The sequence below is a fragment of the Oncorhynchus gorbuscha genome, linkage group LG02 (genome assembly GCF_021184085.1).
Source record: "Oncorhynchus gorbuscha isolate QuinsamMale2020 ecotype Even-year linkage group LG02, OgorEven_v1.0, whole genome shotgun sequence".
Taxonomy (NCBI): domain Eukaryota; kingdom Metazoa; phylum Chordata; class Actinopteri; order Salmoniformes; family Salmonidae; genus Oncorhynchus; species Oncorhynchus gorbuscha.
Window position 1 is genome coordinate 103824100 of NC_060174.1, and position 19097 is coordinate 103843196.

At 42.2% G+C, this 19097-nt stretch overlaps 2 protein-coding genes across 2 annotated transcripts in view; both read left to right on the plus strand.

The window, feature by feature from the left end:
- The first annotated feature begins 3865 nt into the window (after positions 1-3865).
- Positions 3866-12781, plus strand: LOC123995172 (ubiquitin-conjugating enzyme E2 G1-like). Its single transcript, XM_046298588.1, has 6 exons — positions 3866-4053; positions 9696-9798; positions 10147-10244; positions 10582-10760; positions 11010-11134; positions 11338-12781. The coding sequence occupies exons 1-5, from the start codon at positions 4008-4010 to the stop codon at positions 11094-11096; spliced, it is 513 nt and encodes a 170-aa protein (XP_046154544.1). The 5' UTR covers positions 3866-4007; the 3' UTR covers positions 11097-11134; positions 11338-12781.
- A 1920-nt stretch (positions 12782-14701) lies between these two features.
- The window catches only part of LOC124014579 (rabankyrin-5-like), a 39057-nt gene continuing 34661 nt past the window's right edge, over positions 14702-19097 (plus strand). Inside the window, 5 exon segments of the mRNA XM_046329741.1 lie at positions 14702-14806; positions 16581-16797; positions 17155-17273; positions 17486-17621; positions 17888-18011. Coding sequence (XP_046185697.1) covers positions 14797-14806; positions 16581-16797; positions 17155-17273; positions 17486-17621; positions 17888-18011 — 606 coding nt within the window. The 5' untranslated portion in view covers positions 14702-14796.

Here is a 19097-nt window from a genome sequence, read left to right on the forward strand (position 1 = left end):
CAATGTCTGTATGGGCCTACTACTTTATTTAACCAGGTAGGCCAGTTGAGAACACCTTTATTTAACCAGGTAGGCCAGTTGAGAACACCTTTATTTAACCAGGTAGGCTAGTTGAGAACACCTTTATTTAACCAGGTAGGCCAGTTGAGAACAAGTTCTCATTTACAATTGCGACCTGGCCAAGATAAAGCAAAGCAGTGCGGCAAAAACAACACAGAGTCGCACATAAACAAAAGTAGAGTCAATAACACAATAGAAAAATATATGTACAGTGTGTGTAAATGTAGAAGATTAGGGAGGTAAGGCAAGAAATAGGCCACGGAGGTCAAATAATTACAATTTAGAATTAACACTGAAGTGATAGATGTGCAGATGATGATGTGCAAGTATAGATACTGGGGTGCAAAAGAGCAAGAAGATAAATAACAATATGGGGATGAAGTAGTTGGGTTTGCTATTTACAGATTGGCTGTGTACAGGTACAGTGATCGGTAAGCTGCTCTGACAGCTGATGCTTAAAGTTAGAGAGGGAGATATAAGACTCCAGCTTCAGTGATTTTCACAATTTGTTCCAGTCATTGGCAGCAGCGAACTGGAAGGAAAGGCGGCCAAAGTAAGTGTTGGCTTTGGGGATGACCAGTGAAATACACCTGCTGGAGCGCGTGCTGCTATGGTGACCAGTGAGCTGAGATAAGGCAGAGCTTTACCTAGCAAAGATTTATAGATGACCTGGAGCCAGGGGGTTTGGTGACGAATATGTAGCGAGTGTAACCGATGTGAAATGGCTAGCTAGTTAGCGGTGGTGCGCGCTAATAGCGTTTAAATTGGTGACATCACTCGCTCTGAGACCTTGAAGTAGTTGTTCCACTTGCCCTGCAAGGGCCGCTGCTTTTGATGAGCGATGGGTAACGGTGCTTCGTGGGTGTCAGTTGTTGATGTGTGCAGAGGGTCCCTGGTTCGAGCCCAGGTAGGGGCGAGGAGAGGGACGGAAGCTATACTGTTACACGAGGACCAGCCAACGAGAGCATACAGGTCGCAGTGGTGGGTAGTATGTGGGGCTTTGGTGACAAAATGGATGGCACTGTGATAGCAAACTGGATGTAATCTGAGTAGAGTGTTGGAGGCTATTTTGTAAATGACATCGCCGAAGTCAAGGATCAGTAGGATAGTCAGTTTTACGAGGGCATGACTGAAGGAGGCTTTGTTGCGAAATAGGAAGCCAATTCTAGATATAATTCTGGATTGAAGATGCTTAATGTGAGTAAGGAAAGAGAGTTCACAGTCTAGCCAGACACCTAGGTATTTCCAGTTGTCCACATATTCTAACTCAGAATCGTCCAGAGTAATGATACTAGTCGGGCGGGTGGGTGCGGGCAGCAATCACAAGCATTTAAAAGCAGTTGGAGGCCACGGAGGCAGTGTTGTATGGCATTGAAGTTAGTTTGGAGATTTGTTAACACAGTGTCCAAAGAAGGGCCAGATGTATACAGAATGGTGTCATCTGCGTAGAGGTGGATCAGAGAATCACCAGCAGCAAGAGCAACGTCATTGATATATACAGAGAAAAGAGTCGGCCCGAGAATTGAACCCTGTGACACCCCCAACGAGACTGCCAGAGGTCCGGACAACATGCACTCCTCCGATTTGACACACTGAACTCTGTCTGAGAATTAGCTGGTGGACCTCTACGGCAAGCCGGGAGATGGGCCTAGCTCGAGGCTAGCTCTAGGTTAACTGGTGCTTGCTTCGGGGCAGAGGTGTCAGCCATTTGGATTGCAGCTCGCTAGCTGCGACGATCCGGTGTAAAGGTTCAGAGCTTGCGTTAGGAATCCAGAGATGTGGTAGAGAAAAAGCAGTCCTATATGCTCTGGGTTGATATCGCGCTGTGCAGACTGGCAGGTATTGACCGAACTGAGGCGGCAGGCATCCAAGATAACAGTGAAGACCGCTATCAGTGGCTAACTGACTACTGGCTAGCTTCTGATGGGGGTTCCGGTTCTAAAGTATAAAAACAGCAGATCCGTACCTCATTGGTTGAGGCGGGTTGCAGGAGAGTATATTTAGTCCGTAGATGGAAAATACGGCACAACAAAACTGTAATTTGCTTATAGTGTTAGGTCGAATGTTGTGAGGTTGAGCATCCCACTGCTACTGTTCTAGATGACTGTTGGGAATATACTAGTAGACAAGGCAGTGGTTTTGGTTGGACAGTTGGAAAGCTTGCTTATGAGAGTGGTTTGGGGGAGTTGGAGGTTGGCCCTTCTGTGGTGATAGGGGATGTTCCTCCATGGTTACTCCCAGATCCTGTTGTCCATCTAACCTTGGTAGAGAAAAATAAAGATTGGTCCGAAGCCACTGATATAGGGAAACTGGTTGACTATTACATTGGTAGAGTTATGCTTTTTTACCACTTTTCACAGATAGATCCAAGGCCCCAGATGGATCCAAAGGCCCCAGATGGATCCAAAGGCCCCAGATGGATCCAAAGGCCCCAGATGGATCCAAAGGCCCCAGATGGATCCAAGGCCCCAGATGGATCCAAGGCCCCAGATGGATCCAAGGCCCCAGATAGATCCAAAGGCCCCAGATGGATCCAAGGCCCCAGATGGATCCAAAGGCCCCAGATAGATCCAAGGCCCCAGATGGATCCAAAGGCCCCAGATGGATCCAAGGCCCCAGATGGATCCAAGGACCCAGATGGATCCAAAGGCCACAGATGGATCCAAGGCCCCAGATGGATCCAAAGGCCAAAGATGGATCCAAAGGCCCCAGATGGATCCAAGGACCCAGATGGATCCAAGGCCCCAGATGGATCCAAGGACCCAGACAGTGGGCGCGCAGGAGCAGGCGTTTACATTCCTGAATTTGATGTGCTGATATGTAGAAGACTAACAGATGAACTGTCGGTATACTCAGTTAAACTGTTGGCCATAGTAGTTGCCCTCCAGTGGGTGGAGGACGTACAACCTGTTAGAATTATAGTTTGCTCAGATTCTCTGTCTGGATTAAATAGTTGATCATCTGGTAAATCTGATAGGAGTGACCTTCTGTTGGAGGTTATTAATGTAATTATGGGGAATTGCGAGAATATGTGTATTAGTGAGATTCTGTTGGGTCCCAGCACATTCGGGTGTGGAAGGGAATGGAATTGTAGACCAGTTAGCTAAAAGAGCTTTGAAACAAGATATAATTGATAATTAATGTTCCACTGAGCAGAGGTGAGAACAAATGTAAGATCAGAGCCATTTTGATTGATGTGTGGCAGAAGAGATGGGACTCTGAGCCCAAGGGCCGGCATTTATATGCCTCACAAAGAAAGGTGGATGGACAAAGATTGAAAGGTCAGTTTAGGAAGGAAGAGGTGTTGTTTGCTTGATTGCGTTTAGGACATTGTTCATTGAACTCGTCATTACATCTGATTGGCAGCACGTGAGTGGTTTGTGTCTGGAGTGTATGGTCGATGAAACAGTGGAGCAAGTGTTGCTATATTGTTGTAAGTATTATATCATTACAGTATGTTGAAGAGAAGGAAAGTGTAGGATCATTGAGGTTGGACGGGTTTGTATTTTTTTTCTAGGACGGGGGAGGGTCTATTAGAAGTTAGTAGGGCTCTTTAAAAAAAAATGTTTTTAGAAGTACTAAATTAAGTAGGAGTATTTCTAATTATTATTATTTTCAAGCAAAGTGTAAGGGAGTTATACTCCAGTCTAGTATGTGGCGCTAATGTAACATGTATATGGATGCCAACCGCCGTTAAACCTCATCAAAGAAGATGAAGAAGAAGAAGATTTGTAGACCGGAATTAATCACACACTCCAGCACAGTAGGTGGTGGCATATGCACCGCTAACGTTTGTTTACGGACTGCTGTTATATCGAAGAAGAAGAAGAAGAACTGCACCGGCGCTGTCGTTATTTATTGAAAATAGATAGCCAGCTAATTCTCTCACCAAGCAATATTAACATTTGTTCATTTTGTAATCCTTGTTGTTGTTAAAAGAAAAAACCATGACGGAGCCTCAGGCAGCACTGTTACTCAGGAGACAGCTGGCAGGTAATTTATAAAACTGGTGGCTAACGTCAACTCATTTAAAACGTTATATTTAGTTATAAACGGTTTATTTATTTATTTTTCCGCTGGTCGGGTTGCTATGCTAGCTAACGTTAGCTTAATCCATCTCATTTGGCCCAAGTAAAATCTTTTTTTTTTATCTAACTACTATCGTGTATATTGGTGTGAAATGTCACATCTTGGCTTACTTCATTTTTGATAGTTGAATATAGCGAGTCAAATAAAATGTGTGGTCGTTGTGTCAACGTTAAGCTAAATCATCTCACGTTAGCTAACCAGTGGCAGCGAACTAACGTTACAGTTGGCAGTAAATTTAACTAACATCGCAACGCTATTTTCTATCTTTCCACCAAGTTTTGGGGTCATATTTAGTCTAGCCATCCACGTGTGTGTTTGGGGATAACGTTCACGTTTTTATATGGTTCAACTTTAGCTATGCTAACTAGATAGCAAGCTAAACGTAACGTGTGTAATATCCCACCCCTTTGTTTTGAACGTGATGTCGATTTCTAACTCAACGTTGTCAGACACACGTCAATTACCAGTCGGTGGTCATTGGACAGCTGGCAGCTTGATTTTTAAATTAAGGGCTGTGCAGGAGTTTTACTGAACCACCCGTTATTATATATATATATATATATGTGTGTGTGTGTGTGTATATATGTGTATGTATATATATATATGTGTGTATATATATATATATGTGTGTGTGTATATATATATACATACACATACACATACACACACACACACACACACACACACACACACACACACACACACACACACACACACACACACACACACACACACACACACACACACACACACACACACACACACACACACACACATTATATATATATATATATATATATATATTATATATATATATGTGTATGTATATATATGTATGTGTGTGTGTATATATATATATATATATATACATACATACATACATACATACATACATACATACATACATACATACATACATACATACATACATGTGTGTGTGTTAATGTTTTTCCCTCCATGTAGAACAAATTGTCTCTTCACAGTTAAAGGGCAGCATAATGTCTGGTTAACTAGGCATGGCATAATCCCTCCACGCCACCGATTTCCTGGATTGACGGCAATGCGTAGCTCGCTAGCTACCGCAAATAACCGAGGTGCCTGGTGTACATTCAGAAATGTACCTAGCTAGCCTAATATGGCTGTGCCTGTCAAACTTCAATGACCTATTCAGAGTGATAGATACCATGTTTATATTGTTCCATTTAATTTTTATGTTGAAGGGGATATAGAAATAAATTGTGTACAATAGCCCATGATTTCACCATGCTTTATTTCCTTTTTCATACACATGTAAAAGCTAGACAGACATGCATAAACATACTGCTGCTTCTAGCCAAGTACAATTAAACTCCGCGATGTATTTGACTTCAATTAAAGTTGAGCGGAGATACAGTCCACACACACATCGAGTCGCCGAAGGTCGGAATTTAAACCCTTACCGTGAACATCTGTTGAAACTCCGTAGCGGTGTGCCTTAATTTGTTTGCTGCAATCCATACTTTTCATTAAATCGTTCGTAAAATACAACCACCGTCTGTTTCCTCGTAGCGACTGACAGTGACTCGGTGTAGTCTGAGTTGCACTTTATCGTTGTGTTTTACTTGGCTATTGCTGCACCGTGCCAAGTTTTCTCAGCTGAGAACAGCTCAATCTGAAGCCCCATGTGGCTGTGTTCCAGTGGCCTTCGCTGGCCCTAAACATGATCGCCAGGGTTGCTGTTCAAAGGGGATGTAAATTACTTCATAACGTACACTACCAGTCAAAAGTTTGAACACAACTACTCATTCAAAGGTTTTAGTTTTGACTATTTTCTACATTGTAAAAATAATTATGAAGACATAAAGAAAATGAATTAACACATTGAATCATGTAGTAACCCCCAAAAAGTGTTAAATCAAACTATATGTATATTTGAGATTCTTCAAAGTAGCCACCCTTTGCCTTGATGACAGCTTTGCACACTCTTGGCATTCTCTCAACCAGCTTCACGAGGAATGCTTTTCCAACAGTCTTGAAGGAGTTCCCACATATGCTGAGCACTTGTTGACTGCTTTTCCTTCACTCTGTGGTCCAACTCATCCCACACCATCTCAATTGGGTTAAGATCGGGTGATTGCGGAGGCCAGACGCAGCACTCCATCACTCTCCTTCTTGGGCAAATAGTCCTTACACAGCCTGCAGATGTGTTGGGTCATTGTCCTGTTAAAAAAACAAATGATAGTTCCACTAAGCACAAACCAGATGGGATGGTGTATGACTGCAGAATGCTGTGGTAGCCATGCTGGTTAAGTGTGCCTTGAATTCTAAATAAATCACAGACAGTGTCACCAGCAAAGCACCATCACACCTCCATGCTTCACGGTGGGAACCACACATGTGGAGATCATCCGTTCACCTACTCTGCGACTAACAAAGACACGTTGGTTGGAACCAACATTTTCAAATTTGGACAGATTTCCACAGTTCTAATGTCCATTGCTTGTGTTTCTTGGCTCGTTTTATTGTCCTTTTAGTAGTTTTTGTTGTTGTTGTTGTAGCAATTTGACCATGAAGGCCAGATTCACACAGTCTCCTTTGAACAGTTGATGTGTCTTACTTGAACTCTGAAGCATTTATTTGGGCTGCAATCTGAAGTGTATTTAACTCCAATGAACTTATTCTGCAGAAGAGGTAACTCTGGGTCTTCCTTTCCTGTGGCGGTCCTCATGAGAGTCAGTTTCATCATGCGCTTGATGGTTTTTGCGACTTCACTTGAAGAATCTTTAAAAGTTCTTTCTTTAATGTTTTGCATCGACTGATCTTCATGTCTTAAAGTAATGATGGACTGTTGTTTATCTTATTTGAGCTGTTCTTGCCATAATATGGACTTGGTCTGTTACCAAATAGGGCTATCTTCTGCATACCACCCCTAGCTTGTCACAACATAACTGATTGGCTCAAACTCATTAAGAAGGAAAGAAATTCCACAAATTAACTAGGGGCACCTGTTAATTGAAATGCATTCCAGGTGACTACCTCATGAAGCTGGTCGAGAGAATGCCAAGAGTGTGCAAAGCTGTCATCAAGGCAAAGGGTGGCTATTTTGAAGAATCTCAACTATAAAATACATTTTGTATAACACTTTTTTTGTGTTACTACATGATTCCATATCTGTTATTTCATAGTTTTGATGTCTTCACTATTATTCTACAATGTAGAAAATGGTAAAAATTAAGATAAACCCTTGAATGAGTAGGTGTTTCCAAACTTTTGACTGGTACTGTATATAAACCCTGGATTGCCGATGCTATGTATTGGCCAGTGATTGGCTTTGAAGACACCAGTCGGCCACATTGGTACGCCTTAGTAGGATAGCAGTCCTCTAGAAATGGAGTTTTACAGTATTTCAATTAAATGTTTCATGGACACAATTGCATATTTTCTATTGTGGTGGGGACAGTAACATTACTACTCTCAAAATAAAATGCTTTAAAGAAAAATGTTTTTATATATTTTTTATTTTTATATTTAGTAAACATTGCAAAAACTAGTGTAGATGTTAATAAATGCATTACTAGAGCTTCAAAAATATATTTTTTAAATTGAGTGCCAAGATGGCTACCCTTTTGGCTTCAATACAGCGACCCTATCAGTCCAGGGTTTATACACCATTGGTTCTACATCTGTTTTCCTTTGACTCCTCGCTCACCCCCATTAATAGTCATAGTCACTCACCACCATTAACAGCAGTCGTAGTCATAGTCGCTCACCACCATTAACAGCAGTCGTAGTCATAGTCGCTCACCCCCCAGTAACAGCAGTCGTAGTAATAGTCGCTCACCCCCCAGTAACAGCAGTCGTAGTCATAGTCGCTCACCCCCCAGTAACAGCAGTTGTAGTAATAGTCGCTCACCCCCATTAATAGTCAGTCCCTCACCACCATTAACAGCAGTCGTAGTCATAGTCGCTCACCCCCCAGTAACAGCAGTCGTAGTAAGTCGCTCACCCCCAGTAACAGCAGTCGTAGTCATAGTCGCTCACCCCCAGTAACAGCAGTCATAGTCATAGCCTCTCACCCCCAGTAACAGCAGTCATAGTAATAGTCGCTCACCCCCAGTAACAGCAGTCGTAGTAATAGCCACTCACCCCCAGTAACAGCAGTTGTAGTCATAGTCACTCACCCCCAGTAACAGCAGTCGTAGTAAGTCGCTCACCCCCAGTAACAGCAGTCGTAGTAATAGTCGTTCACCCCCAGTAACAGCAGTCGTAATAGTCGCTCACCCCCCAGTAACAGCAGTCGTAGTAAGTCGCTCACCCCCAGTAACAGCAGTCGTAATAGTCGCTCACCCCCCAGTAACAGCAGTCGTAGTAATAGTCGCTCACCCCCCAGTAACAGCAGTCATAGTAATAGTCGCTCACACCCCATTAACAGCAGTCGTAGTAATAGTCGCTCACCCCCCAGTAACAGCAGTCGTAGTCATAGCCTCTCACCCCCCAGTAACAGCAGTAGTCACTGTGTACTGCTTTGAGGTGAAGGTGGAGCTGAGCAAGCCCTGATCAAGTTAGCGTTTATGAAAAATTGCTTTATTTAGAATGCTTGACTACTTATTTACACAATAAGAGGTGCGTTATGGGAATCATTTTAATATGCCCTCTATAGGTTGACTTCACTGTTGAGATGGTTGTTTCGTGAGGAAATGAAGTGGTTGAAATCCACATACCAAGTTGATTCTTTTAGGACCAGAGCCCAGTATGTGACAGATGGGTACAGTTGTTTGACTGTGCTGGTGTTTCAGCACAGCAGGAGACTGGCTGCCACGGCAACAGCACATCTAAACCACAGTGAACTTCTGAGTTCAGTGTAAACTGCTACTTAGGAAGCTGTTTATTTGGTATAATGGACACTTTATAGGGATATCACTTTTTATTATATATTTTTTTAGGGATAAGGATGATTTGTGGATTAAAAGATTTATGTTCACGGAGGAACATTTTCAGTCTGAGAAGGCTGCATTTTCCACATACTAATTAGTGAGATGGATGTCTCACTTTATTGACTGGATAGAGTTCAAAAGTCAAACAGCACCGTAGAACATCACCGTAGAACATCACCGTAGAACATCACCGTAGAACATCACTGTCAAACATCACTGTCAAACATCACCGTAGAACATCACTGTCAAACATCACCGCAGAACAGCACTGTCAAACATCACCGTAGAACATCACCGTAGAACATCACTGTCAAACATCACCGTATTACAGCACTGTCAAACATCACCGTAGAACATCACCGTCAAACATCACCGTATTACAGCACTGTCAAACATCACCGTAGAACATCACCGTATTACAGCACTGTCAAACATCACCGTAGAACATCACCGTATTACAGCACTGTCAAACATCACCGTAGAACAGCACTGTCAAACATCACCGTAGAACAGCACTGTCAAACATCACCGTAGAACGGCACTATCAAACGTCACCGTAGAGACACTACTATATTTTTTGTGTGTATTTCGGATTGAAAAAAACTGTTCAAATGTTTTCTCTTGATTTCCCAGAGCTCAATAAGAACCCAGTGGAGGGATTCTCAGCAGGTTTGATAGACGATAACGACCTCTACAGATGGGAAGTCTTAATCATCGGCCCACCAGACACATGCTAGTAAGTCTGCCAGCCCAGTTCCACTCTGAGTTTGCTGTGTGGATGGGTTGATGAGTCAGCTGGGGAGTATTTGTATGTGGGTATGTATTTCAGGGGTGCGCGGTTCAGCTATCGCTAACAACCCATCTGGTTTCTCTGCTTCAGTCTCGAAGCAAAGACGTTTAGGGAGCAGGGAGAAAATGCAGTAGACCTAACTCCCCATAACCACGGGGACTGCGGGTTATGAGTCTACGCACCACTAATGTATACGTCATGTACAACAGTTGTCTGTCAAAATGTCTTGATCTTACCAACCTCCTGCTATTTGACCATAACGACAGGCATTTCTCTCTGCTTTCCTGTTCACAGTGAAGGTGGTGTGTTCAAAGCACATCTCACCTTTCCCAAAGACTACCCTCTCAGGCCACCTAAAATGACATTTATCACAGATATATGGCACCCTAATGGTAAGTATGGGTCAATTGTACTGGGTGTTTTTTTTTTTTTTTTCCTTCACCTCAAAGTGTTAGTACCCTTTGGGGGCGGGGGTCTGTTTTACTGTTTGGGAAATGTCAGCTATCCCTCTGGAGGATCAGTTGTGTTTCTCATTAAAGTAAAGATTTTTATGGAATGCACCAAAATTCTTGTTTACACACACACACACACACACGCACACACACACACACACACACACACACGCACACACGCATACATGCATACATGCATACATACATAAATAGATGTTTACATGAAAGGTTTCAATAGAACACAAGTCTAATTTCATGTCTCTTGTCCTGTTTGCAGTTGACAAGAACGGTGACGTATGTATATCTATTTTACACGAGCCTGGTGAGGATAAGTACGGCTATGAGAAGCCTGAGGAGCGCTGGCTGCCCATCCACACAGTGGAAACCATCATGATTAGTGTTATCTCTATGTTGGCGGACCCGAATGGAGACTCGCCTGCCAATGTTGACGCTGCAGTGAGTCTCAGGGGCCAAATCACCGGTTTAAGCTCACACGGATTAGTTCTTTATGCATAGACAATCGGTGGATTGTTGTTTGGGACAAAAGGACTAAATGGGGATTTCGATTATGTCTCTTTAGTGCACATAATTCAGAATATATTCTGAACGTTGCAGGTTCTCAAACATCAAATTTGTATTTTTGTGGAGAGCAGAACTGTCATCTTTTGAACTTAAATGTTTTTGCACGTTTGATTCCCCCTGCAGAAAGAGTGGCGTGAAGACAGACATGGGGAATTCAAAAGAAAAGTGGCCCGTTGTGTAAGAAAGAGCCAAGAGACTGCCTTTGAGTGAATTTTATATCAAGCTGCATCTAGCTTCACTTTTTCAGGGTAAGAATAGTGGACTTTTGGTCTCTCACAGGTCATGTCTTGTAGTTTTGAAGAGGTCCCAATGCTATTATACTGCATCTCTGAGTCACTTATCCAACTGTTCACACTTTGTTTATACCCGTTGCATTTTCTGAAGACACTCTACTGGAAGTGTATTACAGTATATCAATATATTCTAAGTTTCAAGTTCTTGTCTTCCACAGGTCTCCAATTTGAGAAACAACACGGCACTGTTTTCCTGCACTCTACTACCCGATTGCCAGGCTCGTCTTCATTGCATTTGGCAGAAACCGTCTGGCAACAATAGGTCGCAATAGAACTTAACAGCTGTTGCCACATGCTGACCGAAAACTGCCACACAAGTGCCAACTCGAAAACAACAAAACAGAAGATGAATAAACACGTTTTTTTGAAGTCTATGAACTTTTCAGGAAGAGATTGTAAAGATCTGTATATAGCACAGACCTAAAACTGGATAATATATAAACTGTTCCTACCCATCCAGCAAGACACATAGTACCAAATAAGTAGGGCTTCTGTAGGTAGAATTTGAGCCCTGTGAGTTATTGGAAGTTTTTAGTCCTCTTCCCCGTTCAACATCCACTCTAGTGTGTATTAGTGTAGGTATGTTACAGGTTGCTTTGATGGACAGGAAGCCTTGAAGAAGGCAGAATGGTAAGAATGCGATGCTGTTGTAGAATCCCACTATAGGAGAACAGCGGAGTTCTGGTTCTAGAATGACCGGAATATCGGGCCAAATTGGAATTTATGGCAGAGGGTGCACTAGAATAGACACATTCTGTAGCATGCTTGTCATGTTAGGTTCCTTCACCCTTAGCACTTCAGGAAAATTTGCTGTAAGTCACCATTTTAAAATATGAATACGTTTATAGAGGCAAGTCTTTATTTAGGATTTTTAACACCATTAGGAAGTTCCCCTACCGTGGTGCACCCCGAATTGATCACATACCTCATCTGTCAAGTTCAGGTGTGTTTCTTTGGAGATGGACATAGCCATTACAAGTCATGCATTCACAAATTGAGCTCGTAGTTAGATTTTTAATTATACATTTTTCAAAAAGTGCCTCCTATTAAATTGCTTGGCAATTGCACCCTGTATTGAACCAGAGTTAGTTTCAGAGACGTCAGAGAAATGGTTAACCGCTAAAGTGTTATTTTATAACCCTTCACACCAGTACAATGTATAATCAAACATATTGGTAACCATTTGGTGTAGCAATAACCTTCCCCAGATGTGTGGTGTACGGTCTTATATTTGTTTTAATATTCTGATGAGATTTAGGGGAGCTATTTCTCTTAAGAGTCACCTTGATGAAACACGTGAATTTACAACGCTTGATTTCCTTTGTGTGGTGTCGTAGGTAGGATTTGTTGTGCATGCTTTAACATTAGGTTTCCATGCTGTTAGTAGTGTCTGGGTTTTGATTTAAAATGTATGTTTGTGCCATGTTTTATATCCCCCCCCCCTGATCCTCGAATTTGTCCTGGTGTATGATTTTATTCTGGCTCTGATGGACTATTGCAGTTTACTAATGGACAAAGACAAAATTCTGATGTATATTTTTCATGTTATGAAAATTGTCACCTTGTGTAGTGAGTTCTTCTAAAATATGATTCCTCCTCCAATAATTGTTGGGGTATTTTCATTTAATGAAAATGATGTGTACAATGTTTTGTCATATTACCAGACATCTACTTCTTTGTTACACACATGATCTTACTTCCTAGCATGTTATCATGTGGTGTCTGAACCCCTAGGTCAGGTAATCCCAAACTTGTCCTTCGAGGACTTGCTTCCGTTCAGCCACTCGAGCAATAATGAAGTTGTGCTGATGTTAGAAACTCCAATTCATCCCACATGTGTTCAATGGGGTTGAGGTCAGGACTCTGTAGGCCAGTCAAGTTATTCTACATCAATCTCGACAAACCATTTCTGTATGGACCTCGCTTTGTTGATGGGGGGCATTGTTATGCTTAAATAGGAAAAGGACCTTCCCCAAACTGTTGCCACAAAGTTGGAAGCACAGAATAATTTAGAATGTTAAGATTTTCCTTCACTTGAACTAAGGGGCCAAGCCAAACCATTATTCCCCCTCCACCAAACTTTACAGTTGGCACTATGCATTCGGGTAGGTAGTGTTCTCCTGGCATCTGCCAAACCCAGATGTTTGTTGGACTGCCAGATGGTGAAGTGTGATTCGTCACTCCAGAGAACGCGTTTCTACTGTTCTAGAGTCCAATGGTGTAGATCTTTACACCACTCCAGCCGACGCTTGGCATTGCACATGGTGATTTTAGGCTTGTGTGTGGCTGCTCGGCCATGGAAACCCAATTCATGAAGCTCCATATTAACAGTTCTTGTGCTGACATTGCCTCCAATGTAGTGAGTTTTGTAACCGAGGACAGATTATTTTTACGAGCTTCAGCATTCGGCGGTCCAGTTCTGTGAGCTTGTGTGGTCTACCACTTCGCAACTGAGCCGTTGTTGCTCCTAGTCGTTTCCACTTCACCATAACAGCACTTACAGTTGACCAGGGCAGCTCTAGCAGGGCAAACATTTGACTATGATGGCGCCACGTTGAAAGTCACAGCTCTTCAGTTAAGCCATTCTACTGCCAATGTTTGGCCATGGAGATTGCATGGCGGTGTGCTCAATTTTATACACCTGTCAGCAACAGGTGAGGCTGAAATAGCCGAATCCACTCATTTGAAGGGGTGTTTACATACTTTTGTATACATAGTGTATCATGTAGTTGTCACAAAACACATTAAGCTAGATTTAGCAAGTATCTGTGACTCATTGATATCATTTTTTATTATTTTTATTTCACCTTTATTTAACCAGGTAGGCTAGTTGAGAACAAGTTCTCATTTGCAACTGCGACCTGGCCAAGATAAAGCATAGCAGTGTGAACATACAACACAGAGTTACACATGGAGTAAACAATTAACAAGTCAATAACACAGTAGAATAAAGGGGGAGTCTATATACAATGTGTGCAAAAGGCATGAGGAGGTAGGTGAATAATTACAATTTTGCAGATTAACAATTAACAATTGAATACTGTCACTTGGCACAAATGTGGGAATAGTGTGTGTGTTAGTAGTTTCTCATATTCAGAAGAAAGACAAGTATCACTTTCACACAATGTGAGGTGTTGTGATTGCCACAGACTTATTCCCTTTCCCCACATGAACTGCTGGCCAGGCAGAGATCTCAGAAAAGCAGGTTTCGGGGATCTGTGCCAAGAACAGGCTCCAGTCTAGACAATGCAAGTACCACTTAACCTTATGCCCAGCAAATGTCTCACGCTTTTCAACCAATCACAAATGATTATGAAGATCATTCATAATAACATGTAGGTATAGCTAAACACAAGTACCTAATGCATGCATTCTCATAAATCTGAACAAGTGGAATTGATCTGAAACAATATGCAAGGTGTGTGTACGCAGTCAATACAGATTTGGAAACGTCTCAGTGTGTTATTTCACAAGGAATATCAGTCAAAAATGCCAGTTACCTTTCAAGGCAACTTTGGAAAGATGCTGGTACACCTGTCGAATAGAAAATATATTGTCACCGCCTACTTTCATCTCTGTGATCTCGCGATACCAAACCAAAAAGCCACGGAACCATCATGGCTGAGGGTATGTGACTGATTTGTTGAACATATTTTTTTTTTAACGCCCTTTCTTTCTAAGCCTCGAATTAAATACATTATTTTAATGGCTATACTGTATTTGATTTAATTGGGATTTGCAATGTTATAAAATCATAAACGACTGTCTTCCCTTCGTCTTGTACAGTTAGTTGCTAATTTTCACTTGCAACTCACTGGCTCGTCGGGTGGGTATGTTGGGTTGGGCGGAGAAGGCAACTAAACGTTGGCTAGTTTAGCAGGCCAGCCACTTAATTCGCCGGGTGGTTGGACTCAATGAACGGGATTGGTAACTGAAGAAAGCAGAATTTACTAACGCAGAATGCATAAGGAAGGTGATTATTCCACGCGACCATTTGATATTACCAAACGTTATTATTTTTGTAACTTAGCAAATCGACCCTTGGTTCATTTTTTTTATGATGAGCATTACAATGTTACAATGTACCGTTAGTTAGCTATCTTTGGCTACAGTACCATGCTAGATAGTTAAATTAAGCATTGTAACCAAATGCAAAATTGCTGTTGTGTCATTGAGCACGTATTTTTCTTGTAACTAGCGAACATGTTTGAGTATTTTGACGAGTGTGATATCAATTTGTCTTCAGTCAAGATGACTTGGTTAATTTGCTTGCTTTGACAGCACTGTCAGTGCCTCGGTCATGTGTTGTTTAGTTGTGACTACAGCCAGTTTAAACATGTTTACATTCAGCTGTGTGTGGTTGCAGCCTCATCGAAGAGTGAATGTAGAGTAGGCCTACAGTACTAGCTTGCTAATTACTCGGTATAAATGATAATGATATACCAGTTGGTGTGTGTACTGCCTTTTAACTGTTGCATGCATTGATTTCGTTTATTTCCCTTTTTTTTTGTCAAGTCAGTCAATCATTTCTCACTAGCTAGATTGCGTAAGCTTGTCACTCTTCCATTGTGGTCCCAAGTGCTGTGGACACTTAGAGAAAGCTATATTTTTATATTGGTCCTATAAAGTTGATTTTAAAGATGTCTAAAAGTGCTGAGTTGAAGGTAAAGAAGCTTATAACATGCACAACATTGGCAATCATATCCTCTCCTTTTCAAAATGAATGGAACGTTATGAATGAAGTGTGACAATAAGTTGCATTGTGGTAATATATGTGACCCTGAAACTGTTTTTCGTTAAACAGCTCAGCCTATCTTGCTGTTGCAGCAGTGCTCCTTTCCTGTGGCCGTTGATCAGGTGGTAGTGGCAGCCGTCCCTTCCCCATGACAATAGCCCAATGACTGTATATGAAGCTATAGCCAGTCAGCTAGTTAACCCTCTGACCCGTGGGAGGGCAAAGTTATGTGCTGCCTCAGCATTCAGTCTTCGCTCTAATGTAAGCAGAAATGGGAAGGAAATGAAAGTGGGAAGTTATGTGCACTCCTGGGTTGAGTGGGCTCTGACATGTAATATGCTTTAAAGAGAAACATCCCTAGCTTATATCTAGGCAGGAACCTGCCTTGAGAAATACTAGGCATCCTTGAAACAATACAACTCTCATTTGGGTTACTATAGTAAGAGAAAATTAGACGGGTTAGTTTTACTGTTTGGTTGTACAACGTCTATTTTGGTTAATTTCCTAATCTGGACAAACAACACAAAGCATTGTGAGCCAGAATGTGCTTAATGCAACCCTAATCCAGCATAAGGCTCTCTACTAGCTTCCCTGTTCTCTTCACCTCCTCTATTTGCCTCTCTACCTCTCAACTCACTCTGTCTCTTCCCTCTCTCTGTGTGACAGAGGAGGTGGCCAAGCTGCAGAAGCACCTAGCCCTGCTGAGGCAGGAGTATGTGAAGATGCAACAGAAGCTGGCTGACACAGAGAGGCGATGTGCCGTGCTGGCTGCTCAAACCTCTGGCCAGGGCTCCACCAACACCTTCGGAACCGGGGCAGGAGACACCTTCATCAGCCGTCTGCTTGACATCGTGGCCCAGCTCTACCAGCAGGACCAGTACAGGTGAGGGCAGCAGGAGGGGAGAGGTGTGATATAATGTATGCAGCAACATGTTCTGTTGCTATGGTTACAGTCGGAAAGAGGACCAGCTGGGTTTTTTAATATTTTTTTATGTGGAAAAGCCAAGAAAAGGAAAAATTGCACTTGATGTGATATTCATTGTTTTATTGATGTCATATTCATTGTTCAATGACACCCAATTATCAATTATTTCCGGTGGTTATACCAAGGTCTTATATTCTACGATTCACAGCTTTCTACAGAAATCCTGGGAAAATATATGCAACACCTAGTTACTGTAGTTATGGACATGGGCTATATTCTTTCTCACTTATGTTGCGACTGTTGCCATGTTTGTAGTGATCTGAAGGTGACGGTTGGAGAGATGACACTCAACGCTCACAAGTTTGTCCTGGCTGCTCGCAGTGATGCCTGGAGCCTGGCCAACCTGGCCTCCACCTCAGAACTGGACCTGTCTGGTGAGTTGAGCATCCTCCCTGCTGTCACACAACCGAATGTACCCCAAGAAAATAGACGAGTCCACTGTTTTTTGGAAAATGCTCTACAAACTGTCTTCCAACAAATGCATTAAAATCATTTTATTGATAGTGTAGCTACAGTTAAGGAAAGTTACATTTCATTACACTCTGGGTCGTTAACACTGTCTTTTCGACCATGCTGGGTGTTCCAGATGCCAAACCGGAGGTTGCCATGGCAATGTTGCGCTGGGCCTACACAGACAACCTGGAGCTCAGCGAGGACGATGCCTTCCTCATCGACCTGATGAAGCTGGCCAACCGCTTCCAGCTGCAGCTGCTTCGAGAGAGGTAGGCAGGGGCTGCCCGACACACACACACTGTCCGTGTTTGAGAGAATCAGTTCTGCTCAGTCACTGATGACCTTGCCTCGTAGATGACTACTCGTTACGGTTTGTAGATTAGTTGGTGACTGCACTGTTACCGACTGTCATCTAAAAGTCACAGTCCCTCTATGCTCTTTGTGTTTTCCTATCTTCTAGGCTATGAATGCATTGTACGAAATCTCCCATTGACGTCGATGTCCTCAAATATTGCTTTTTGTTCTCTTGGAAAAGGTGTGAGAAAGGGGTGATGTCATCGGTGAACGTGAGAAACTGTATCCGGTTCTACCAGACGGCCGAGGAGCTGGATGCCACAACCCTCATGAACTACTGTGGAGAGATCATCGCCAGCCACTGGGTGAGTCTACGCTGTCCAACTGGACTGTTCACTGTTCCACTGACTTTTATTAGCTAGCTAATAAATGTACTGAGTAAGAGCAAACGTAGCTAGCTAATAAATGTACTGAGTAAGAGCAAACGTAGCTAGCTAATAAATGTACTGAGTAAGAGCAAACGTAGCTAGCTAATAAATGTACTGAGTAAGAGCAAACGTAGCTAGCTAATAAATGTACTGAGTAAGAGCAAACGTAGCTAGCTAATAAAGCCTGATAATACCAGTGATGGTGTAGACCTAAATCAGCATGTTTGTGCACTAGTATCTAACAAATCAAAGAAGAATATGTTAGCTACATGAATGAAGTAGCTAAGAGAACATGCAAAAGCTTATAGAGTCCCCTAGGAATCACTTATCAACACTTCAGTTCCTACCCTGTCACATTAACTCGTCCCTGGCATTTTAATTCGTTGTCATCTCAAACGACACTATATTCAAAGTGCCCACTATTATATTCTAACTATATAATTAGAATAGTCATTCTATTTCCATGATTCCAACAGTTTTGCTCAAATTCGCAAGTCAAATCACAATTGCAACATTTGGTTAAAAATAAGTCCTAGATTATTTGCCTATCGTGCAGCCCTATGTGGCAGTGTGGAAATTATCTCAATTGAGCAGTGTTGTAAAGTACTTAAGTAAAACTACTTTAAAGTACTACTGAAGGTTTTTTTTGTTGGTATCTGTACTTTACTAGTTTTTTTGACAACTTCTACTTTTACTTCACTGCATTCCTAAAGAAAATACAGTACTTTTTACTCCATACATTTTCCCTGACACCTAAAAGTACTTGTTACATTTTGAATGCTTAGCAGGACAGGGACACACACTTGTCAAGAGAACATCCCTGGTCTGCCTCTGATCTGGAGGACTCACTAAACACACACGCTTTGTTTGTAAATGATGTCTGAGTGTTGGAGTGTGCCCCTGGCTATCTGTAAATGATGTCTGAGTGTTGGAGTGTGCCCCTGGCTATCTGTAAATGATGTCTGAGTGTTGGGGGTGTGCCCCTGGCTATCTGTAAATGATGTCTGAGTGTTGGGAGTGTGC